The 26,429-nt window shown below is 40.1% G+C and overlaps 1 protein-coding gene across 1 annotated transcript in view; it reads right to left on the bottom strand.

The window, feature by feature from the left end:
* ADCY2 (adenylate cyclase 2) overlaps window positions 1–26,429 on the bottom strand; it is a 404,666-nt gene that overhangs the window by 84,223 nt on the left and 294,014 nt on the right. Inside the window, exons 10-14 of the mRNA XM_087443107.1 lie at window positions 22,436–22,612; window positions 18,835–18,878; window positions 14,969–15,049; window positions 7,827–7,896; window positions 5,145–5,242 (exon numbers count right to left, since the gene is read on the bottom strand). Coding sequence (XP_087299233.1) covers window positions 5,145–5,242; window positions 7,827–7,896; window positions 14,969–15,049; window positions 18,835–18,878; window positions 22,436–22,612 — 470 coding nt within the window. The remainder of the gene's footprint in view (window positions 1–5,144; window positions 5,243–7,826; window positions 7,897–14,968; window positions 15,050–18,834; window positions 18,879–22,435; window positions 22,613–26,429) is intronic.

Raw genomic sequence — 26,429 nt, 5'->3', positions numbered from 1 at the left:
GGACTACTGAAACACATGATATTTAACTAAACTTTATTAGAAAAAAAATCATCCTTATTTTAACAATTGCCCATGCCTCGTTTAACATAATGTTTTCAGTTTGGCAGAAATATGAATGAAACTCCCCAAAAATACAAAAATAATTCTTGCTTGATCATTTTTGGTCTTTGAAGGTAGCTGACATTTCTGATAAAATTATAGTTTAAGGCAGACAGAAGTGAGAGAACACCTCCAAAAAGAGGAGCCAATTAGTAATTTAATTACAGCTATTCAAATTCTGAGATTAGAGCCAGATTCAAAAGTTATGGGCCAAATAGAGATGATGTAAAGCCCTCTTTCAGGTAAACACTTCCCCTTACTGATCCTTTCAAGGTCATGAATTCCTCTATTAAGTTACTCATTCATTCATTCACTCATTTAATCATTTTTCTCCTTTTTCAAAAAAACATGAGGCAGTTTATCAAAAAAACAACAGAAAACCATAATTCAGCATATTAAAAAACAAGTGAAGGTATATCAGAAAAAGTCAGAAGTGCCATTATCCCAATGAAAATGCTTTATAAAACATAACAAAATTATTATTTTTTTATTGATGTCTTAACAGTTTATAATATTGTGAAATTGTTGTACATTATTGTTTGTCAGTCACCATATAAATGCCTCCCTTCACCCTTTGTGCCCACCCCTCAACCTCCTTGCCCCTGGTAACCACCATACAGTTCTCTCTGTCTGTGTGTTGGTTTATATTCCACATATGAGTGAAATCATGCAGTGTTTGTCTTTCTCTCCTTGGCTTATTTAAACAGATGAGCTCATAAGCAAGGAAGAGAAAAGACTTGATACACAGAGGCTATTCAAAAGCAGAATGCTGAGAGATATTTATGCAAAATGGCCCAGGAGGAACTAGGGGCTGACACATGCCATAGAGTGTGAGATTTAATGTCTACACAAAGTAGGTGATGCTCTCAGGCACTTGATTAATGGGAAATTGGAACTGAGCTTTTGAATAGAGTCAGAAGCCATAAGATACTCTCCTACTAGGAAATAGGAAACATTTAATCTATGGCCACCAGCCTGGTAATTTTCAGGGAAGCTAATTGTCAGGTTAGGGCCGTGAGTGGAAACAGAGTCATCTTTGAAAACTGAGATCTCCACTCCTGCTCCATGCTAAGGAGTTAATCAAGTTCACATGACCTATTTAGTGAAGGAACCTTGACCTAAGGATTTAAGAAAATATTGTGACTTGAACTGGTGAACCCCAGAGGCACCTGTCAGAGAAATATTGAAAATTATATCATAGTGATGCCTTCACATCTCAGAATATATGAGATTACCATGGACCAAAACCCGTGCTGTTGATGAACTCACAGTTAAAATCACAGATAACACAAGGAGGCACACCACTAGGAGAGAGTCAATGGATAGTCTAAATGGCAGAATTCATGTATTTATGCACCATAAATAACAGAATGAAATAAGTGATATTTTCATACAACATGTTTAAGACCTGCTAATAAAGAAAAAGAAAATAATGGAATCCATACGCAAAATATAGACTGATAAAAAAATTCAGATTTTCGAAGGAACCAAATAGACTTCTTAGATATGAAAAAGTAATCATTGACACTAATAACTCAAGTGAGGATGAAGAATTCACCACAATGAGTGTAGCACAAAGAAATAAAAGAGGTGTGAAATTCAAGGAAAAATTACAAGACCTGGAACACAGACTGAACAGCACAACATACAATTAATAAGAGTTCCAGAAGGAAAGAAAAAACATAGAAGAGACAATACATAAGGTGATAAAGTCAGAGAATTGCCAGGAACTGAGCAAAAATATGAATTTTCAAATTGAAAAATCACACCTAGCCAGTCAGGTAAATAAGAACAAATATACATCTAGAAACAATATAGTGAAAATCCAGAAGAAAAAAAAAAAGCACGCAGAGAGGAAAGCCAGATTACCCAAAAAGGAATGTAATGGCATTGACAAGACATTTCATTAGCAACAATAGAAGCTGAAATTCATGTAATAATATCATCATAATACTAAGGGAAAATAAGAGTGAACCTAGAATTTTATGCTGAGTTAAACTATTACTCAAGAGCAAATATGAAATAAAGCAGATAAAGATATTTTAATATGAAGAAAATATCTTGTTGATATATATATATCAACAAGAAGGAAAATAAACTTGAAGAAAGGAATAATTTTTAAAAAGCATTGATGAGCAAATAAATTGGTAAAGAACAATGGTAAATCTAAATAAATATTGACTATAATTATCATCAGGAACTAAAAGCCTAAGAAATAATTACATGGAAGAGACACAATGATTAACTTTAGAATTTATTAAATTAAGACTATATGTTAAACTTTTAATGGCAATCACTAAAAGAAAAATATCTAGAAGAGATATATATAGAGAGAGATCTATCTACATATATATCCTAACTAGCAAAGGAAAAAAAAGAAAATGTGATCGATCCTTTAGAAGTTGGGGGGGTGGGGTGGAGGTGAACCAAGGAAAAGCAAGGTAAACGAAACAAAATAAGAGGGTAGAAGTGGGTCCGCATACATCAATAAAAAAATCATCAAAATACAAATGGAATAAAGTTACATTGATATAGAGAAAGATATCTGATTGAATAAATAAGAAACAAAATAAACATAGATGCTGTTTACGGGAAGCATACCCACAGGATAAGGGCCCTAGGAGCATGGAAACACATCTAAAGTAAATATGACACAGGATTAACATTTGTAAAGTCTGGATTGTATGCACATGCATGTTTATTTTATTTCTTTATTTTTGTGTGTGTGAGGAAGATCAGCCCTAAGCTAACATCCATGCCAATCTTCTTCTTCTTCTTCTTTTTTTTTTTTGCTGAGGAAGACTGGTTCTGGGCTAACATCTGTGTCCATCTTCCTCCACTTTATATGGGACGCCGCCACAGCATGGCCTGACAAGCAGTGCATCGGTGCCCTCCTGGGATCTGAACCCAGGCCACCAGCAGCCGAGTAAGCGCACTTAACCACTACACCATGGGGCCGGCCCCACATGCATGTTTATTTCATTACACTCTGCACTTTTCTGTATCTTTGAAATATTTCACAGCAATAATTATTTATAAAGAAAAAGAAAGAAAAATAAAGACATTAACATGAAAGGAAAATGAAGAAACACAAGACTAATAAAATACAATATAAGGTAATACGAAGCCAGTACAGAAAGTGTAGGTCTCAACTCTCTCTATTAGAGGAGTCCACAGACCTTCCTCTGAGCTTTCTAACTGCCAAGAGAAAGAGCGAAATGTGACCAGCACAGATTTCACAATGCTCATGCTCAAATCCAACTTGTTGCTCAAGAGAAACACAAAAACAATTGGTGATAATGCCCGAGAGAACGAACTTCCAAGGGTCCTTATAAAGACACAACACAACAGAAGAGAGAAAAGAAAATAAAGGCAAAGACAGAGAAGACATCTCCTTGATGTTTTCTTAAAAGTGTAATCCCATGAAATGTTTTTCTTGGTCCCTGGAAGTCTTTTTGTCTTCTTTGGCATCATCTTTTAAAATGCCCTAGCACTTTCCTCTCTCCCAGCTCCTTCCAGTGGGTGATAAATCTTGTCTTAATTATGATGGAGAAAATATAAAAATACTCGTCCAATAGGGAGATGTAGAAAAACGAATGAATTTATCTACTTAAGAGTAAGAATAAGGGCCCACTTCCCTTGGGAATACTTGTTTCACCTATATATTTTAATTTTTAACGCCCTTATGCTCCACCAGTCAACAAGCCTTGTGTGTGCACAGACAGTTGTTTCTCCCCTGTACCATGTGGCACAGTCCTGGAACCTAGAAGGAGCCTAATTAGCTAACATTTTTTTGAGTGGAAAACTGATAAGTTGACATTGGCAAATTTCACTGAAGATTCTGTAATTCTAGAAGAAGAGCTCATTTGGCCCATGTATTTCAAGGCAAATTTATGGAGGAAGGGGAAGTCTAGTGGGAACCTCTTCTAAAGGGGGCAGGCAGCTTTGGAATCATACATATATGAATAATACTTTGACTTCTTATTACTGCTATAAATGCCTCTGTATTGGTTCAGGAAGAACATCCTTTGGAGTACAGAGCAGGAAAAGGCAGACCATTTCTTTCTAGTTTGCTCAGCATCTTCAAGAGACAAAATGTAACCCAGGCTCAGCAATTCAAGCTGCCCACAATGCCGGCTGTACCGCTGAAGTTAAATGCAAACACACAACTAAATCCTACTAGATTGGAAATGGTCACTTTGGCCTTTACTAAATAGATAATGATAAGAGGAAGAAAATTTATAGTAAAATTTCTGTCTACATCCACAATTATTGAAAGAAGAACAAGAGTTTTGTTTTCTCTCTTTTCCTTTAGACTGTAGAATAAGAATCACTTTCTTTAAAGAAAGTCAGTTGACTTAAATTGCACTCGTTAAGAAGGTACAAGAGAAAGACAATCCAGGAATCACAGAGTGACTGGATTTTCAACAGGTGGAACTAGAAGGAGTCCACCCCAAAGTGCGAAAGTGTGGAAATCCGGCTTACTCAGTTTCTCCCTTCTGTACCCAGGTGTCTCCTGGGAGGGGCAAATTGGACAGTGACCTAATAATCAGAGATGGGGGCAGAGAGTGGACGTCAGGGAGAAGAACATGAAATCAGGAGGGATGAGTGGGTATAGTGTGCACAGAGCAGGTTTTGTCCTTTCAATAGACAATAATGTTATTTGTTTATTAGAGACAACATCTGGCCATTCTGCTCTTTCTGGGTAAAATTTATGGGGCTTCATTTCTTATACTCAGCATCAGAGTAATGCAGAAATCAAAGTAAGAAGGTTAAATTTATTTTTTAAAAAATCCCTATAGGGTGAATCAATATGCCCACTTTGAAAATGCAATATTACTATAACTAACACGACACATGCAGGCCACTCAACTTCACAGATCCTGAATTAACCTCCCCTCACACTGCCCCCCACCCCCAATCCGGGGCATGTTACATAACTCTTCTGTTTGGAATTTGCATCCTCTCATATCCTTTAGTATAACCGGGCTCCAGGAGAAAGGTACACCCAGTGAGAATCCCAGTGGAGAACCATATGTACTTACTTGGGTAATACCAGAATCTGCACAATAAAGATGCAGAAGAATATGAGACAAGCGCAAGTCACGTAGTACTTGAACGCTGGCAGTGCAGTGGCTCGGTACTAAGGGGAGAAGAAGGAGACCATGAGTGACAGTTCTCTAAGAGAAGGGTGAAACAATTATCCAGCAGCCTAACTGCCCTACTTCATGCATCACACTCATAAAGTGTAGATTGTGGAAAAAAAACCAGCTAAAGACAATGGCTGTTCATCTCCAGCAGTGAGTGCTTCCTCTCTCAGAATGAGCTGTGAAAGAGTGACTTCTGAAGACCATAACTGTACAGAAACCCGTTTAAAGGGAACTGAATCTCTCCTTAAAGGGAATTGAATCACTCCAGTAAGGAGAGAGCACCAGACCAGGAAGATGAGTGAGCGAACTGCAGGGACCACGGAAGCCTGCAGACGCCTTGGTTCCTGTGTGAGTCTGATGTCCAAAATTCATGACTTTTCATGTAATAATAGTTTACTTTTGAATAGTATTGAGGAAATGCAATTTCCTCATTTTATTTATTTGTTTTGGTATCTTATTTTATTATTGATCTTAATGCTACTTAGAGATGGTGAGTAAATTTACGAGACAGAGCCCAGCAGGCTTTGTTCTAGGTCTGCGATCATTCCATTTGCCATCTGGGCCTGGCTGAGGGATTCTCTGTCCACTTGTCTGGCACAATCGGCAGGGATCACATGGCTTTCCATAACATCCAGGACCATACACCGACCAGTGTAGCTGCCCCCTGGGACTGCACCTGCTTCAGTTACGCAGGACAAAAGCCAGCCATGCTGCACTGATAATGATAATGACCTCTGTGGCATATGGCCGTTAAGATGGTGTGCTAGGCACTCTAAACGCTTTACATGTACTAACTCATTTAATCCTCACAACCACCGCCTGAGGCAGAAACTATTATTGCCCCTATTGTTAGATGAAGGAACTTTGGACCAGAATGATTGATCAACCTTCTCAGGAAGACATAGCGCAGGGCAAAACCAGAATCTTCACCCAGGCGGACTAGCTCCCGAACCCAGGCTCCCAACCATGAGGCTACACTGCCTCTCAAAAGAAGGCTTTATAATAAAATTAAAGGAAATAAAGTTTTTGTGGTAATGCTATTGATACCTCCCGACAATAGTGGCAGGTTGCATTAGCTCTATCTGCACAGGCTGTTTCCTGAGTTATGAGAGGTTCCAGTATGTTTTTCTTGGGTTTTAGTGCAGGATGATGGATCTCCGGATGGTCTATTGATGTTTCCCTTCCTTTATGTCTTGCTGCCTTTGACCCCTCCTGCTGGCCTGAAGAGCTCTCTAAAATTTGCCTCAAAGTTGGCCTATGCAAATACGGACACACAGGGAGTGTCAGCAAAAGCTGCATTTTTAAATGATGATATCTCCTATTTACTAGAATATCTTTTTGGTGAATTTTGTGACTTAATGGCCAGGATAATGTACATGCTGATGAAGAAGCTATATTAGCATAATTGCAGAAATGTGATTACATTCTATGCATTCAATTACACTTTATCTTTCACCTTCTTCTGGGCTTTGTGTAGAGAGATGAGTTGGAATTTCCTTGCAGTATTTATAAAGGAAATAGACTTCTATCAGGAAGGGAATAATTTAACATTTAAACAATAGGAACCATTAGTATCTGTTAAAGTTATTCAAGGATAAAATGATCAATAATAATAATAAATTATATCAAACGTCAATTTGGTAAACCATCTGCAGTCAATATGTCAACTTAGAAGCAGACAGTTGATGTTCCTGACTGCTAAGACAAAAGGAAGTTTTGGTATAACTTTAAAATCCAACGCTGATGAATTTAAGAAGGAATTTTGATGTTTACTATTTCCATTCATATCCATAAAACAATGAACTGAATTTCCTCAACAGAATTTTAATACCAGCGTTGTGACTGTTGCCAATAATATAGTAGCTTTTGTTCAAACTAAGACTGTAATTGTATGGTTGGATGATGGAAATTATATCTAACTCGTTCCTTTTCTAGATCAACACAAAAGGCAAATGAAATAAAGTTGACCTAGAAGAAGAGTTGTTGTTTCTGCAATAACTAGTTAGTTCATTTTAGCGAATCCATGTTAAGGTTGACATATGAAAATCAAATGTCTGCTTATTTATTTGTGCCTGAAATAGCACTTACTGTAGGAGTCACAATGTGAAAGCATTTAGATGCAACAAAACTTAAAATTTTGGGGTTTCTAATTCTCCCAAACAGGTGTTGAATGTAAATCTCATATTTTTGTCAAAAAGTTAAAATAATTTGTGAAAAAACACTGTAAATTTATAAAAAATGATTTTACTTTCTTTTAAAACCTTCTCTAAGAAAATTTCCCATTGAGAAAGCCTATTATTATTAGCTCATGTCCCTTTCCTTTAGACATGTCACAAAGATCACTTACTACCAGGAGTGTTGAAAATGGCGACCAGCCAGAGTCAGAAACTTGGTAACAAGAAATACAGTAAAACAACATATGCATGGAAGAACCACAGAAAAGCTAGAAAGAGTTCTGATATAGTTAGAGACAGTTTAAATGCCACATGCAAAAAAAATGAGTGCAATTTCAAGAAGAAATTTTTAAAAACTAACATTTCAGAAAAAACAATTGATTTTGAAAAGAAAATAGCTTACTTCTTTTTCTAGTATTTTATTGTAGAAAAGCAATGAAATTCTCTGAATATCTTCAGACTTGAGCCATTGCCTGGAAATAAAAAGGACAGACACCTCATAAAACCAAACCTCCAACCAAACATCTGGAATTACTTTTGTTTAATGACAAGTTCTTTTCTTTATTGCAAATTACCCAAAATCAAATATTTTAAAAAAATGTACAACACCAAAGAACTGGATATGTAATCTAGAGATTGTTAATAGGATATGAAAATATAATATTCCTATTCACACACTGCTCTCCTTGGAAAATTCTATATTACAAACTAACTGTCATACCAAATTGAAACTCAAGTTATCCAAATTAAATAAGTAGGGAGCTAAGTCATCAAAAGGATTCAAGTAGATCAATAAACCCATTCCCTGAAGTTTTACTGAAATCACATAGCAGCTTCATCTTCTGAAGGAGATTTTCTCAGCTTATAGCAATCAACACATCACAGACATCAAAACCATTTAGAATGCCTTCAAGTTCTGGGCAAGAAGTTTTGCTTCTTTCACACCTACTGAAAATACTTTCATTGCCATGTTTTTCATTTTTACAAACAAAAAAATCATGTTTGAATACAGTTTTCAAAAAATGGGTAAAAATACTAATATAAGAAGCAATCAGTTTCAAATCACTAACATAGTATGTTGATGCAAACAGAAACACACATGAGCATAAATACATACACATATCTTGATACATATATATCTCAGATGTTGAAAAATAAATAAAAATTATATGGAAGTATGCATTCTTACACATTGACTGACTTTTAGAAATTTGCTATAAGAAAGCAGCTGAGATAGAGAAAGAGCTTAAGGACAATACTTTTCACTAGAATGTCGTATATAATCGCCAGCTAAACAGCAACACCAGGTTTATGATCATGCAAGCCAGGCACATATGCCTTATACAGTCACACATCTGGCAATAGAATAAACACGTATTTTATGAAATAAAGCTAAATGAAATAGAAAGGTACCCATTCTTATATTCATGAGTACAAGAATGTAAGAAAAAACTGAAATTTATGCATCAAGAGAAATATCTAGAAATAAATATCAACAAAATATATTACCAACTTGTTTGGGTTATTACACTGAGGAATTTATACTTCTACTTTCCTAATTTTTCTTAAGACATGTAATAACATGAATTATGAATGTATGTATATATGATACATAAAACATGTATGTATATGTGATATATATGCATATATATGTACATAGCTACATGTGTCTATAATGATATGTCTACATCTACACCTATGTATCTATATATAGGGAGAGGGGTATATATATATATGCTTTTAGAGATAAAATTATGTTTTACATAAATTTCCCCAAAATCTTATACTTGTTCAAACAATTATCAATTCACGTGAATTTCTAAATATAGGACTTTTCCAATCCATTGGTCTTACATCTATGAACTTTGACTAACTGAGATATATTTTGGAGATAAAGATAGAGAGTGAAGGCCTTTAAGGATCCAGGAAAAAAAGGCCAGGTGAATTGTACACTTTGCCCAGTACCCGCAAGTGTAGCCACCTCCTGATATCAGATTAGCGTTTCTAAATGTTGACTGATGTTTCACCTTAGGGGTAAAGACAAGTTGACCCAGGAGACCAGCACATTTGAGGAGGGACATGTGCAGGTCTCCCTGGACAGCCCTGTGCCCAGAACCTCTCGACAGTTCTGAAGACTCACAGCACAGGCACCATGATGAGCTTGAATATCCCAGAAGACTGAACTGAGGCACGGAAGTCTGTAATGTATTCTAGAATGATTGCCATTAAAAGTGAGAACTATAAACATACTTTTTGATTCAAAGTTGCAAGCATTAGGTATCAGGGAAATAAATGTTTTTTGGTATTTCTTGTTACTGCACTAGCTGCAGAAATATGTTATTGTACTGTTTTATGAGACTAGTTGGAGGAATCAAAGGTTGGTGTATATTAAAAGGAGCAAAAAATAGAATTTAAGATAAATTTTAATTATATTCATTTTTAGAACTGTGTACTTGTTATGAATATCAAACTATGAATGATGCATGCAGGTAACTTATTAAAAACAGTTTTTTCCAGGGGCCAGCCTGGTGGCTTAGCGGTTAAGTGCATGCGCTCTGCTATGGCTGCCCGAGGTTTGCAGGTTCAGATCCCGGGCGCGCACTGACGTACCGCATGTCAGGCCATGCTGTGGCAGCGTCCCCTATAAAGTAGAGGAGGATGAGCACGGATGTTAGCCCAGGGCCAATCCTCCTCACACACACACACAAAAAAACAGTTTTTTCTAATATTGAGAAAGAAAAATCTAATTCAAAAATGCTCTTGGATGATATAAGCTTGGAAATAAAATAAGAGTGAGATTTATAAAGCAGAAATAAAACGAGCTCCTCAGTAATTAGTAGAGCCCCCATAGTCGCAGACCAGGCTTCAGTTACCTGTCTGCATCCTGCAGAAGGACCAGAAGCGCCCAAGACCAACACTCGTTTTCTTGTGTCCAGCACCTAACACTGAGCTTCCTAAGCTATGAGGACTGCATTGACTGAATCGGAAATGACTGAATTCCTAAAACTGTAGCCTTTGCTTTCCTTTCCCCACAGCAAGTTAGGTTTGGCCTGTGGCTTCTTCTAGAAGCAATAACTGATGCGCCAAACTCTTCTTAGCTTGTCCTCAGAATTAAGGAGAGGATATTCTTCCCACAGACTTCACCATCTCTGTGGATTCTCTGAGATGGCCTCAGTCCCCATTACTGACATGTAGGAAACTCAGAGATTTATAAACGTGATTTGGGCATTTGGAATAGGAAAGATCTGTGTGGGCTGATAAGGTCAGATATTGTTTTTGGGAATTGGAACAACAGAGAGAGAGAAAGGGAAAAAAGAATAGAAGAGAAGATGTGTGTGTGCTTTATTCTCGGTCTCCTGAAATCGTTCCCGACCTAAGTGGTCTATGGCAAGAAGAAAGCCAACCCCACCCCTGGGCTGTACAGTAAGTGATTTTTCTATTAATCTATACTAAGTTCTTTTTTCGCTAGGCCCAGGCCAAAGAAAGGAATTCGAAACAACATCCTGACTGAAGGAGGGAGACTTGAGTACACCTACATCCTCACCCGGGATTATTCTGGAATGTAAGATCACAGGCTCTTACAGCAAAGGGGACACTGAAATAGAGAGAAGATCACTTTCCAATTGCTATGGACTGAATGTTTGTGTCTCCCCAATTCATAGGTTGAAGGCCTAACCCCCGAGTGTGCCTGTATCTGGAGATGGGGTCTTTAAGGAAGTAATTAAAGATTTTTGTAGTCATAACGGTGGGGCCCTGATCCTAAAGAATTAGTGTCCTTATAAGAAGCGACACCAGAGAGCTAGCTCCCTCTCTTTCTCTGCACAATCCCGAGGGAAAGCCGTGTGAACAAACATCAAGAAGGCAGCTGTCTGCAAGTCAAGGAGAGAGCTGTCATCAGAACCTGACCACGCCGGCAACCTGATCTTGGACTTCTAGGCTTCAGAACTGTAAGAAAACACATTTTTCTTGTTTAATCCACCCAGCCTGTGGTATTTTGTTATGGCAGCCTGAGCTGACTAACACCCCCGTCTAGGCAGTGTTGAATCCAAAGGCTTCAGTGGCCTCTACTGTGCACTAAGGCCCTGGGTGACCCTGTGGCGTTTGGGAAAGGTGGTCCACGGACGCAGGGCTGAAATAAACGATGCTGGACCAGTGGTCTCTCAGTGTGCAAGAGCAATCTTTCTGCAGCCCTGTGGTCTGAGACGCCTCCAGTCTGTCTGTCTTCCACTTGTGCATTAACTCCACTCCATGCATGCATTTTGAAGCGTGGATCACACTTTCTTCATCAACTCACCAGCTCATTTCCCTCAGCCAAGAGGCCCATGTTTCTCCTCCTTAGAACGTTTCACATTACCTCTTTCTTACTGTAACAAATTTAGGACAACCTGACATGGCAATCCCATTCTGAAGGTTAACCATGTAGCAAACCTTGTTATTGAAATCAATCTTACAGGAGAGCCCAACTCCCCAAGAGAAAAATGCCACTGCGGAGGGGATGGCCTGGGTGCCCTCCACCCACGATGCCTCCCTTTCCCCCTCTGTGGCTCCCGAGAGGAGAAGTTTCTAGTAAGTCTCTTTGGTGCCCAGCTATCATACCTGCTTTCCTCCCCTGACCGCACCCACCCAGACTAAGTCAAGATCTCCTGAAACTCTGCCCTGAGCTTCATCCTTGTGGAGGGCACAGCCATCTCTGCTTGGGCTATGCAAGATTCATTTTAGGGTCTACCTGTCTCAAGTGGTCCTCCACACACCATCAGAGCGGATCCTATCACACATTCGTTGCTTAGGACCCTTCAGCGGTGCCCACCTCCGTAACCTGCTTCACACTAAGTGCAAGTTGCTTCTCAGGGAATCTGACCCTTCTGCTCAAGCCTCTTCACCCAGAGAGATGCCTGCAGGGCCTGTGTTCTGACCCTGCTGAAAACTGAAAAGCACACCTCTGACCCCGGTATGTGCTGTTCGCATGCTGTGAGGCTTTTCTTCTCTTTTTCTTAGTTTCTTCCAAGATTTAGCTTAGGTTTCACCTCATCCAGAAAACTCGTGACTCGTCAGTCCAATGTACCTGCCTTTCCTCGGCGCTGTCCTTCTCTTGACCCGCTGCCTTTGTAGCGTACTTCTAAAGGATACAGTGATTTCTCTCTCACCCACTTAGACATCAGGCTTTGAGGGGTCTCGTGTCTGGGTATGTGTGATGCCCAGCAAATGCCGACATTGCTCAGCCTTTCACAAATGCTTGCTAAATGAGCAAATGAATGAATACATGAAAATCTGCATATAAATCACTGTTTTATGTCAACAGCAGAAAACAACTGAATGGGAGTCCTAGTTGAATCCTCAAGTGGAAATTCAAAGAAGATCAGAAGATCATATCAAAGAACAAGGGGAGTTAATGAGTAGGGCATAACAGAGGGGGAGTGAAGCTAATTAAAAAATACTCGCATAATAGCTTCCATTTAAAAAAAATCTCCCTTTTGAGTTTTTAGTATAACCTGACATTTTTCCCTATTTGATTTCTGAAACATGTTGGAAAAATTACAACATAAGCAGTTATATCAACATTAAATACTACTGTAGAATAAAACTACCTTAAAACACAAAGGTGATAACTAAACATGTATTCAAACACTAAATGATACAATACAGACAGACAATCCAGAAGCAACTTTGACAAAAATAAAGCAAGGCCAATGACTGTACTTTCAACCAATTCCTTTAATAGAAACTTTCTAAAGGTGGAGGCAGTAGTTTGGAAGGTGGGTGTCCTGTGTGAAGACACACTGAGGCTGATTTTCTACATTAGTTTTTCATTATTTTTATTTTTTTTATTTATTTATTTTTTTTTAAAGATTTTATTTTATTTATTTTTCCCCCCAAAGCCCCAGTAGATAGTTGTATGTCATAGCTGCACATCCTTCTAGTTGCTGTATGTGGAACTCGGCCTCAGGATGAACGGAGAAGTGGTGCCTCGATGCGCACCCGGGATCTGAACCCGGGCCACCAGCATCGCAGCGCGCGCACTTAACCACCAAGCCACAGGGCCGGCCCTAGTTTTTCATTATTACTGTTATTATTATAATTGGCTAAACTTTGTCAAGGAACAAGATTTCCTATTTCTTCTGATGTATTTTATTCTGGTGGCTCACAGAGTAGTAACTGCTATTTCCTCTGGTTGAATGAATATATCCTTCTACCTATGTTATATGAAATTGGACTTTTCCCTGGGTTTTAGCTGCCAGTAGAATCCAGGTAATCATATGTTTCTCTGTTTGCATTGTATTGAGGTTTCAGTTGGAACAGAGTTGAGGCTGTTGACACTGATCCTGGTGCCAGGCAAAGCACAGCATTTGTTCAGGCACTGGTGGTGTGCCCAGAGCGCTCTATGACAGGTAGGAGGCTTTGTCTATTTGGATCACTCAAAGGGGCTCCAGACAGGTGTTAAATCAACATGCCAGCATATCTGAACTGCAGCTCCAGCCCGACCAAGATACTTTGCTATGTACATATGCAATTCCACACATACACATACCACATACATACATACATACATTCGTGATTCTTTTACAAGTCTTATAAATATTCTAAAATAAATACTTACAAGGAACAACCTACAGGAGGTATGCATTTTGCAAAGCTGTGTAACAATTTTGGAGGCAGAGCGTTCTAGGTGGAAATCATTTACACTTTTCACGAGTCAACTTTCATGATAAAAAATAAATAGTAAGGTTTCCATAAGGATGGAAACTCTCCCACGAAGCCTTTTCATTTGGACCTACTGAAGTTTTCACTACAATTTAATTCCACAAACATTTATGGAGTGTCTAATGGGTACCAGGCACCATATTGAGTCATTTACCTTCTGCACCCTCATGAGTTCAGCCATGACACACACCCCTAAGGAGAATTCGAAGGCTGATGAATGTAATCATTCTGTCCAGGCCATGAAAGCCACCACCTTCTTTAATTTTTTTCCCCCACATTCTTGGACCATTTAAAACTACAACAGCAATTCTCAGCTTCATAGACTGAATGATATTTTGCCCTCCAAAGAATCAATCTTCTTCCCACTGCCCCTGTGAATTCAGACTCTAATGCTCAAGACCCTCTTCCAGGATATGGAACAGAGGTACCTCCAAGTTCTCTGATTTTGCAGGAGAATAAATACGTTTGGAGTGGATAGTGTCACATAATACAGCAAAGATTTTCCCAGGTGGCATCTCTATTGATCTTTAAAAAGTATTACTTACTGAACACATTATGCTATAATTTTTCTCTCTCTGTTTACATCTCATGTTGTTTACCAATAATTTATTTGGAGAGTACTTATAAGGCAGGAATTAAAAATTTTTAAAAAGATGAAATACTCAACAAAAGCTACTATTAAGGACAATTGAGGTAAAATGAATAAATTATCTCAGAAAACTTGGCTTTGTCATGATAAGTGCTGCAGAGTTTGTGGTGAAATTATTTTGGAAAATATGACATTATTTTCAAATAATAGAATTTGAAATAAGAGATGAATGATAATTTAAGGTGAAAAGTACTCACTTTTGTGCGTTAATTCCATCAATGGCTTGAATCATCCTTTCATTTAGTTCCTCTTCAAACCTTTTCTTCTGTGATTTGGTTCTATATGAAAGAGGAAATATCACAGGTAAGAATATTATTACTGAACTAAATACGAAGCCCATTTTTCTAGGATGCCTGTTTAATTCTATTAATCGAGGAAAAAAAGAAAAAAGGAAACAATAATCTATGAGTAGCCTTCTGCCAACTACCATACAACAACATTGTGGATTGAGCAAATTGACCAGAGTTTTTGGTGCAGTGAAATGTTGCCTTACCATTCACTTAGAGTGAAACTACACTAGACTTCCAAAAGCAGCACTGAGAGATATGTACTTGGTGATGGAGATTAAAGAACCTTCTGTCCTAAGAGATGCATTAGCCCTTGACTTGTTGCCTTTATAAACTTGATTTTATGACAGGACACATTGGCTTTGGAAATTCCCCTGCAAAAATGTGGTTTGGTTGACAAAACAGTCATTCCTTGTTCCCGTTTTCCTTGGTCAGTTTTCAAGAATTTGCAGAAAGACAGTCTTATTTGAGGCATATCAGAGCTTAATTGTATGTATTTGAACGTTCTTCAGTGTTGGAAAGCACTATGCACAGAAAACCCCACTTACATTTGCAGACCACTCACTTGGTCTTGGAAGCAAATAATCTTCAGCCATAATATAAGATGCCTTGTGAATAAATTATGCCAAAATAATAATAAGAGTTTCCTGAGGTTAATTTGACAATTAGCATGAAAATGATGTAAAGGAGAAAATGGAAATAATACCTGTTTTTAAAAGTTAAACATCTACTGCAAAGAGTATAAGCAGAGTATAATCGCCAAACTGGCCTGAACCGGCCTGCACCTGAGTCCAGGTGTCAGCAAGTCACCTAGTCCAATGGGGAATGAGCACATGGCTTCTCTGTCTTCTGGTTGGTTAAATTACTGATTGAATAGACCTTCTACTTTGGAATAAAAATAACACTTTTCTGAGTTCAGAATTGCCTTGATATAGATAACAATAGCATTAAATATACGTCACATTTATCTGTAATTAAATCTCACAGAATTGTCATTAATGATATGCAGGAGCATTCTAATTCCATCTTCCTTTGTAGGTCTGTGTCTTCAGGTCCTACCTTCTTTAAACAGGCCACGGGCAGTCTTGGTTCAAAAACAGAATAATAAGTGATCCACCTACAGACACCCATTCAACTGAATTAGGAGGGTTAGCATACCAAATGCCAAGCTAAATTGGATGGCAAATTAATTTTTATCCTTCTTTTAAAGGAAGCAGGGAAGCTTAGCCATCATCTAGTGTGATTCATTCTCATTTATAGGTGAGGAGCCACCTTCTTTTCATTTTTATCAGCCTTATGCCTAGACTTGAGTTTCCTGACTTCAATTTGGTGACTTTCTTTTTCATAAAGTCTCATCAAGTCTAAGAAGGAACAGTTGTAAGTACCTTGAGCTCACAGGAAAATATAATCCTTCAATCTATGCCCAAGGCTAAAAATGGCATTGCCTTTGGGAATCTGTTTTAGGATGAGTTTAGATAACGTTTGTACAGCACTCAGTGCGGTAAATGTGGCACATGATGTAGCTGATAAATGCATAATATTATGCATCCTTTGTATTCACTAATTACCTGGACAATTCTTAACATAAAGACAGTTTTCTTGTCTCTGTATTTTTGTGACCTCTGCTATGGAAATGAGAAGATACCCTTCGGGCTATTAATCTACCCACTGGGAGTTCTTAATCCTCCAAACAGGGCTTTGCTCCTTAGACTTTTGGGGTTTGACTTTCCTGTCATTGTTCCTGCCTCTGAGCCCCACCGCTGGCCTCCCCATTGCTCTCTACCCTCAACCCCTCTCTGCACTTCCTCTCCACTCTTTCTCCCAAGCTCCTTCCCCAGCCTGGGCTATTATATCTCAGGAGACATGGAAGAGGTGTTGTGTTTTCCCTGATGATGCTTCACTATTGTGCGTCACCTACTCATGGCCAGGCTGGAGGCTCAGAGAGTTTTATAATGTAGGCCAGGTTACAGAGCCAGGTCATGTGAGGGAAGCCCAGGGGAGGATGGCTTGAAAGTTGAGCTCTGTCCACAAGGTCTTGGGGCCACCAAAGATCTACCACCACAGAGGAAAGTGGAAGAGATATGGAGGAGGTTCCTAGTAAGGCAGGCAGGATGGGAGGTCAGTTAGGGCAGGCTTTGTTGTCACAGAGTCTGGACACAAATCCTGGCCTTGCCTCTGCCAGCCACGTGACTCTGGGCATTTTCCCAACCCCTTGTGCCTCAGTTTCCTCCCTTCTAAAAAGATAATGGTGATAGTGTCTACCATGGAGTAATTCTGTAAGGATGAAATTAGATTTTCCATATGCCTGTACAGATAAAAATGATAGCTTATCACCATTGTCTTTCAGACAGCACTCATCTAGTGAGAAGACACTGCCCACACAGCAGTGGCGCTCCACGAGGCATCCCCACTGTAATTTCAGTAAACAGACTCTTGAGCAGAATTGCAGGGAGAGGCAGACAGATGACAGAAAAGATATCAAATATGAAGTGAAAAGATGGCCAGGAAGTTTCTGTGCAGAGCTGCTGTTCGATGTGTTGTCATCTTATGGCTTGAAGAGCCACGCCTTCTCGAGGTATGTTGTGGGGTCCATAATATTCCTAAAATTTGCTTAAGTTCTCTTTAATATGGCATTTGCCACTTAAAAAATAATGCTTCAAAAGCCCAAGAACCCACTTATCCTTATAACATAGAACTATAAGTGTCATATCACAATGTTAAAATTGCAAATTTTACACAAAACACAAATTAGAGCTCATTACAACAAATAAAGTCATATAGAGGGATTCTGGAATAATGTGCACTATTTGCTCTGTTTTGGCAGGTAACAGTCTAACTAATTGTGTTTTTTACTTGAATAACAATGCATTTTCTATAAGAATAAACTCACTTCTCTGTGGGGAAAGAAAGGCTGAGTCAGGTTTTGGGCCTTTGGTTAATTATCAGAACATATTCAATAAAAAATACTTACATCCCAAACCAACACTTAAGTAGAACTCGGAATCAAAAAGCTAGAGGAATGTGGACAAGGAAAATGATTATTGCCTATGATTCTACGGGGGATGGCGACAGGGCCCCTGTGGGTATTGGTGGGAAGCTTTGTTCTGTTTTTGAGCAGGTTGGACAGCACTTCTCTTCACTACAGAAAGGCTGGACTTATTTGCTTTTACCTTTAGAATTCAACATAAAAAAATATAATTTTAGGGGCCAGCCCGGTGGCACAAGCAGTTAAGTGCACACGCTCCGCTGTGGCAGCCTGGGGTTCGCTGGTTCGGATCCCAGGCACGCACCGACGCACCACTTGGCAAACCAGGCTGTGGCCGTGTCCCATATAAAGTGGAGGACGATGGGCACGGATGTTAGCCCAGGGCCAGTCTTCCTCAGCAAAAAGAGGAGGATTGGCAGATGTTAGCACAGGGCTGGTCTTCCTCACACACACACACAAAAAATATATATATATAATTTTAAGCAACATACTCATTTTAAGAAAATTTGAATTTTTACTACAGATTAATATTAAGAAGAGGCATTTTAAGAAAGCAATTTAAAGTCCTAAAGTGTTTACCAGACAGTGTTTTCCTTTTTCCTCTCAACTCCAATGACAATGCCACCAATAATCCTATTTTTGGAAGTTGAAAGCAATTTAATAGGGCTTTTCGCAAGTAGTTGCTCTTTTTTAGAAGTGGCTTTCAAAATTATTATAATTGATGGTAATTACTTGCAGAAATAAAAAGCAATAAGCCTTTGAAAATTAGAAAGCAGAACATATACCATACCTTAAGGTGCGATTTTGAAAATTATGCTGACCCATTGGTACATCCTATTAAAAAAAAAAAAGGTTATTAGCTGCCAAAAACATACTTTAAGAATGTTGCATGGTAACTATGTGTAAGATATTTCTTCTTTTATCATGGAAAGTATCATTTAGGTAACAAACAATTATCCACGTGGAGAAAAAGAGCTTAATTATAAACGTGAAACAAGATTAAAAACTCAGTTTATATTTAGAATGTTGGTGTAATCTATAAACTCTGGATGTTGGAAGTATCAAAATTGTTGTCTGGATTTTTAAAATTTGCATCCTGATATTTGCAGGTATGATTTCAAAGAATGGCCTGTGGGGGACCATTATTAGAGTTACTGTAAACAGCTTACAATCACGTGAAACTGTAGTTTGGCATCAGACAAACATTAAAAAATGCTTTAAAACACAAACGTAACCACAAAATCAGTCCCTCTCCCTGAACTGGGCCATTAAGAAATGGTATCATTGGATAAGTATGTGAAATCGTGAATCATTGATCAACAAGAAAAAATCAACACAGGAATGCTGGTAGTTCCAGAAAAAGGAATGAGGGAGACACAGTGGTCAGGGTTTCTTAGTGGGGGACCCACTGCAAAATGGTCAATAATAGACCTAAAAAAACACAAGACCCACTTTTACACATGTGTAGGGGAAATTAAAACAAAAGTTGGAACAAAGTGGCTCCAAAAAAGCTTTTCTTTGCTGCTTTATCTCCAAGGTTAGATTAGGAAAAGTATTTAGCCTACAGAAAGATAAGAAATTAAAAAAATAATAATTAAACTCCAAGTTTTATTATATAAAGTAAAATAACGCATTATTCACCAGCTCTATCAATGCTGAATCAAGTCAATGGAGTTCTGCATAGGGGATTAGAGACACGAAATAACTTTTGGCAATGACAATTGTTTGACACTGGAATGTATTCACACGAATGATAATGGATCTTTCTGCAAGTGAGAAAGGGACACAGCTAAGTAACAGTCATATGGGCTTCATGTGCTAACCAAAGCCTGGGGATTTTCTTAAGATTTCCTCCACTGCTGCTGAGGCAGTCCCTGGGCTCTGCACCTGTGACTGCTGAGACTAGCCGATTAAGGAAACTAAGCTTGTTCAAGAGGTCCTCTGATTTTATAAACACCGTCCTGAAGCTCCAAGCACTAGACAGCTGCAACTCTCTCTTGAGAGAGGAATCTTCACTAACACATAACAACAGAGTCAAGTCAGGCTGAAATCTTTCCTGCAGTCCCATGCTGAGATAAGAGGAAAGACGGTCACTCTTAGGTCATGGGACAATAAAGACTGATAAGAAATAAGCGACCACAACAACATCAATAAAACACACCTGGAAAAGTGAGTAAGACCATTTTCACAGATATACATAAGAAACAGCACAGAAAAGCATGTTCTAATACATGAATCTTATTTCTTGAACAAACCAACAAATCAACCAACCAACCAACCAACCAACCAACTGCTGGTGTGTAATAACTCTCAGTGACAGATATAGTTATTAGCCATTAGCTCTAATAACAAATGCAATGTTGAAGCAAAATCATCCACATTATCGTTTTTTTTTCATAAGTGTGATAGAAGCATTAACTTTCATTGGCAACTGGATCATAATATCCTAGGTGCTTTTCCCCCGACAGGTCTAAATGCTGGAAGGCCCCAGATGCCCCAGGCCCCTCTCCTTGGATCTCTTCTCTTCTTGCTGACTTCATCCAGTTCCATGGCTTTGAATATCATCTAAAACCTGGTAATTTGTGCATTCACATGGCCAGCTTAGACCTCTCCCCTGAGTTCTAGATTTGCATATCAGACTGGTGACTTTCTAGCTGCACTTAGATGCCTAAAAGGCATATTGATTTGAAGATGTCCATTAGCAAAGCCTTGATTTTTCCATCTTAAATCACCTGATTTCCTCTTAGTATTTGTCATCTCAGTTAATGGTATCATCAGTCTTCCAGTCGTTCAGCCAAAGAATTGTGGACATCTTTGATCCTCGTTTTTGTGCATCTCCACTCCATCACCAAGTCTTATTTGCCCTAAGTTCAAATTAGACCCTGAATTTGCTTGTCACTGTTTCCACTACTAAAATCTTAGCATAAGAGGGCACCATTCTCACTTGGAGCCCTGCATTCTTGCTCCATTCTTCCAAAGCATTAATTATATCAGGCTCTTCCCTTGCTTAAGATCCTCTAATGACTTCTTATTACACTTAGAATGAATTATACACAATTACCTTAGTGCATCTCACCCAATGACTTCCCTTTGCTTTTTGGTAATGACACTACAGCCACACCAGCCTCGTCACTGCCCCCTGAACACACCAATTCATTTCCATCTTAGGGCCGCTGAATTTGTTCTTCTGCCTCCTCCTCTCCCAATTTACTCTTCCCCTTCTCTGAGACTTCCCCAGCTGTACTACCCAGAGTAGCCACGCCATTCACTCCCAAAGACAGCCCTCCCTTTTATCCTCATTGCAGCCCTCAGCAGCACCTGAAATGATCTTGTTTATTTGTTTCCTACTCATGATCTCTCTCTTCCCAATAGAATGCAAACTCCTCTAGGACTTGTGCTGGTGGTCTCCCTTGCTGACTGTCTGATGGATCGTGGTCTTCTGTCAGATCATATTTATTCTTTTAGTTGAAAAAAGAACCGGGGAAGTTGAGAGAAGAGATATAACTAAGTCAAAACAAGTATGCTGACCTCTTGGGCTTGCTGTGTCATTGTGAGATGCTAGGAGGTACGGGGCACAGGGAGAATGGAAAAGTGTACTTTTACCTGACAACCTGATGTTTCTTTTCATCAGCGTATGAGAATTTCATTACATTCCATTTTGTTTTTTTACCTCAACTGCATCCCTAAGACAGTTAATGCCATTATACATGAAATTTAACACAGAGATCGTTTTAAAATCTAACAACACTATTGGGATTATTCTAAGTGCTTTGCTGTATTTATTTCCCCCTCCTCCCACAGATCTTTCTATTTTCTATCTGCATTTCAGCCATTCAGCTTATTGAAAGTGTCCCTGCTGTAAGGAGCTTTGGGACTTTATTATCTGTTGGAAGTTGGAGTGATGTAAATAAGGAGTTACAACAATAGACAATTCATTGCTGCAGACACAGCCTGAACTTTTGGGCAATGAAGATACTCTTGACGATGCTACTCAAACTGCAAGGGCATCACGCCTTCATTTGTTCTTTTATTAAGATATTAAAGATGCTCAGGCTTTCTACTTCGTGATAGCAATAAAACCCAAAAAAGTTCAGTTGTATAGTTGTATTCAGTTGCTACCAACTGAATAACAAGTAAATAAAATGGTCGTGGGTTATAAAGTTATAATGCAAAATCACTCTGGGTTAAAACCCTCAGCAATGAGGGCTTGGCACTCATTCATACCAAGCCATGACAGCTGTTTGGAAGGGGCCGCTCCAGGGAGAAGGAGAGGTAAGTTTGCTTCATTACCAACAAAGTCAGTTTGGCAGATGGCCAGCCTTTTGTTTTGGGGACCTAGCTTCTGTCCACCACTAGGGGCTTTGGAGCATGGGGTTGGGGGTGGGTGGTACCGTGGTGCTGATCTTGCCATTCTCCGTGGTCATGCTGTCTCTGTGATGCAGGTGTGCAAACGGCTTGGCCGCCCCCCAGGACTCCAGGTACCGGGTCATGCGGACGGAGGCCCTCATCTTGGCTCCATCGAGGGTGTGGCGAGGTCTGAAGAGGTGCTGGGGACTCCGTCGTTCTCCCTTGGAGTGAGAAACACAGCATTACACCTGGCAGGCCAAAGGTGCAGGCCTTCTCCTTTCCACTCCTCCCTACAAGAAATCTCCCTTGACTAAGCGGATTCCTCCAACGTCACCCCTCCCTTATCTAAGGCTTCCACCCTCGTTCTCTCAGTGTTCCTGCAATTCAGTGTTACAAGCTGTTGGAGCTGACGGATCATCTCCAGAAGCAAAAGTTACCTGTAATTTAAACTTAGGAAAGAATAATACCCACTTTAACAGGCATTTTTATAAAGTAAATTCTTAAACAGAATATGCTGATCTTTTTCACCTTTTTCTTGACAGTTGTGTTTTCCTAAAGGAACAGCTGTAGAGATTGGGGCTGTTTTCTGATGCTCGATGGCCTTACCTCTACCCGGGTTTTGATGTTCTTGCCTGAACACAGTATTCTTTGTACACAGGTTTTTTTTTTGCCTTTTCCCCACATCATCCCCCCATCACCCCACAGTTCTTTCTGCTTGTCACCCATCTGTCTCTGGATCAACTGTCAAGTTGGTTGGAAGTTCGTCTCCAAAGGTGAACATGGGGGGAGGCTACTGTGAGTAAACATCCCCACACTTCTCATTGATTTTGTGATATTGGTTATGACAGTTCAGAGGTCTTTCTTGCTGATATTTGTACCATTTACCAGCTGTGTGATTTGGTGGAAGTTATATAACCCCTCAGAGCTTCAGATTCCTAATTGGTAAATAGCAATAATACTCATTTGGCAGGAATTTGAGAAGGGTTATAAGAGGTGAGAGGTCTACGTCCCTTGCTCTGGCCTGACGTGGTGTGAAGAGAGTAAGAGATGGCTCCTAACAGTTCGGATGGGTTGGATGGTCTTCCAGGTAATGGAAGTTTTTATTTTATCGAAGTTAAACACGTCTGCACACACATGTACTCACAAATGTATACGTGGTATGCAGTTGTTAATCTTTTAGATATTTCTTCTTTTCCTTTTTCTTATATGTTCATCCTACTTAATCTCATTAAATTTTAATCACCTGAAGCTCTAAGCAAAATGTTTTCTCTTTATTTAATTTCCCACCTGCCAGGCTGGGCCCACTGAGAGACTTTCAGAACATCATGGATGACCAAATATGTTGATTAACATTGACTAACATATGCAACCTCATCACATAGACAATAATCTTGTCGGGGGGCGGAGTCAAGATGGCGGCGTAGGCAGACTCTGAACTCACCTCCTCCCGTGGACACAGCCAATTTACAACTACTCGTGGAAAAATTACCCCTGAGACAGAACTGAAAACTGGATAAGAGGAACTCCTGCAACAACGGACAATCCTAACTGGGGTAGAAGAGGCAGAGACTCCCTTCTGGAGAGGAAAAACGCCACCTTCACAAGCCGCCAGCTTCACGGACTCCGGGAGCAGCTCACAGGTACGCAGCCTCCCTGGAGGCGCGGGGCCCTGAGCTGGGGAGCGCCCCCGCTGCGGGCATTTTGTGGACCCAGCACAATTGAGACCAGCAGCATAATATCTGACTTTGCCTGCTACTAAAGCATTGGGTAGCACCCCCAGAAAACCCGGTTCACAAAGAAACTAAAACTGGCTCTTAAAGGGCCCGTGCACAAACTCACCCATTCCAGAAAGCATCCTAAAATCACCAGAAAGAAAGGTGCACAGTGCTTCGGTGACAAGAGACTCACCTAATAGGCCCTGAGTGCATCTCGGTGAGGGGTGAGACCTCTCCAGGGACTGGGACATTGGCGGCGGCCATTGTTGTGGCCTGGTGTGAGCGTGCTGACACAGAAGCCATTGGAGTTCTCCCTGAGACCTGCTAGCCCAGGGTCTGCTCCACCCGCTAGAGCACCGATTTAATCCAGCTCAGCCAGGGCAGGCAGCCCACCCTAGAGACTAGCCCCACCCAACAACAAGCCCTCAGGCAACGTGTGGGCCTGCATAGATTGGTGACTGGATTCTCTGCAGCCGGGCAACTGAGCTGACTTGAGCGGGGCAGGGTGTGCACAAGGAGCCGGTGGAGAGTGTGGGGCGGTGGCAGAGTGTGTGGGGCTCCCGCCGTGGAGAGACTGGGTCCACTTGGGGAGGTCGGGGCACTCACACGGGGTAGGACTGTGTTGACTGTGTGTGTGGACCTGTGGGCGGCAGGGCTTCTCAGCCACAGAAGACTTGTACTTCTCAAAGACCCACATAGGAGGTTTGCTCCACCTTCCAAAACCTGAAACAATTGGGTGCTCCTGTGCCTGAGGGCAGCCCCACCCAGCTGCAGTCCTCAGAGAGCTGACAAGAGACCTAATAGGCTAGAGGCTTACAGCAATTGTAAGGCCCTGAGCCTAACAACCTGCCACGGTGGGGGCCTACTCACTTAAAAGAAATACTGCAACACAAATGTGGTATTAGAACTTGCAGCCAACTGTGCTGGGGCTCCCCACAGCTGATAAAGAGACTGAAGGGCCCACAACAACTACAAGCAGCTGAGCATTACAACAGCTGGCCAGGAGCATAACTCAGCCTCCCTGGGCGCCTACAGGGAGAGCAAACAGGCCACAGCAGAAGGATACACGTAGCCCACATAGGGTCACCCTGGAACATTGAGAACTGAGGGAAGCACACTGGAAGCCTCCTAAGCCATCACTTACATAAGGTCACCTATCCAAGAGCAGGAGACGTAGCTGACCTACCTAATACATAGACACAAGCACAGGGAAAGAGGCAAAATGAAGAGGCAAAAGAATACATTCCAAGTAAGGGAACAGGACAAAACCCCAGAAAAGGAACTTAGTGAAACAGAAATGAGCAACCTACCCATCAGAGAGTTCAAACTAAGAGTGTTAAGGATGCTCACTGATCTGGGGAGAAGAATAGATGGACTCAGTGAGAATGTCAACAAAGAAATGGAAGATATAAAAAAGAACCAATCAGAAATGAAGAATACAATACTGGAAATGAAAAACTCATTAGAGGGACTCAAAAGCAGAGTAGAGGATACAGAAGAACGGATCTGTGAGCTGGAAGAAAGACTAGAAGAAATTACCCAAGGTGAACAGGTAAAAGAGAAAAGAATTAAAAAGAGTGAGGACAGTCTAAGGGACCTCTGGGACAACATCAAGCGCACTAACATCCGTGTTATAGGTGTCCCGGAAGGAGAAGAGCGAGACAAGGGGTCAGAGAATCTATTTCAAGAAATAATAGATGAAAACTTCCCTAACCTAAGGAAGGAAACAGACATCCAGGTACAGGAGGCACAGAGAGCCCCAAACAAGATAAACCCAAAGAGGCCCACACCAAGACACATCATAATCAAAATGTCCAGAATTAAAGATAAAGAGAGAATCCTAAAAGCCGCAAGAGAATGTCAAGTTACATACAAAGGAAACCCCATAAGGCTATCAGCTGACTTCTCAGCAGAAACCTTACAGGCTAGAAGAGAATGGCATGATATATTTAAAGTGCTAAAAGGAAAAACTTACAGCCAAGAATCCTCTCACCAGCAAGGTTATCGTTCAAAATGGAAGGAGAGATCAAAATTTTCCCAGATAAGCAAAAATTAAAGGAGTTTGTCACCAAGAAACCAGTGTTACAAGAAATGTTAAAGGGACTGATTTAAGGGGAAAAGAAAAGACCACAAATAGGAAAAATTATCTATTTCCACGATTAGAACGTAATGGATACAAATGGACAAACAAGAGGTTGGATATGATATCAAAAACATAAAAGGAGGGAGGAGGGTAGTTAAAGAGTACAGCTTTCAGACAGAGGTCAAACTAAAGTGACCATCAATTCTGTATAGAAGAAGTAAGGAACAGAGAAGGACTACT

Source organism: Ceratotherium simum, chromosome 18 (genome assembly GCF_057802395.1).
Source record: "Ceratotherium simum simum isolate JZ-2026a chromosome 18, ASM5780239v1, whole genome shotgun sequence".
Classification (NCBI taxonomy): domain Eukaryota; kingdom Metazoa; phylum Chordata; class Mammalia; order Perissodactyla; family Rhinocerotidae; genus Ceratotherium; species Ceratotherium simum.
Note: the sequence above shows the minus strand (reverse complement) of the source record. Positions and strands in the feature narration are given on the sequence as shown.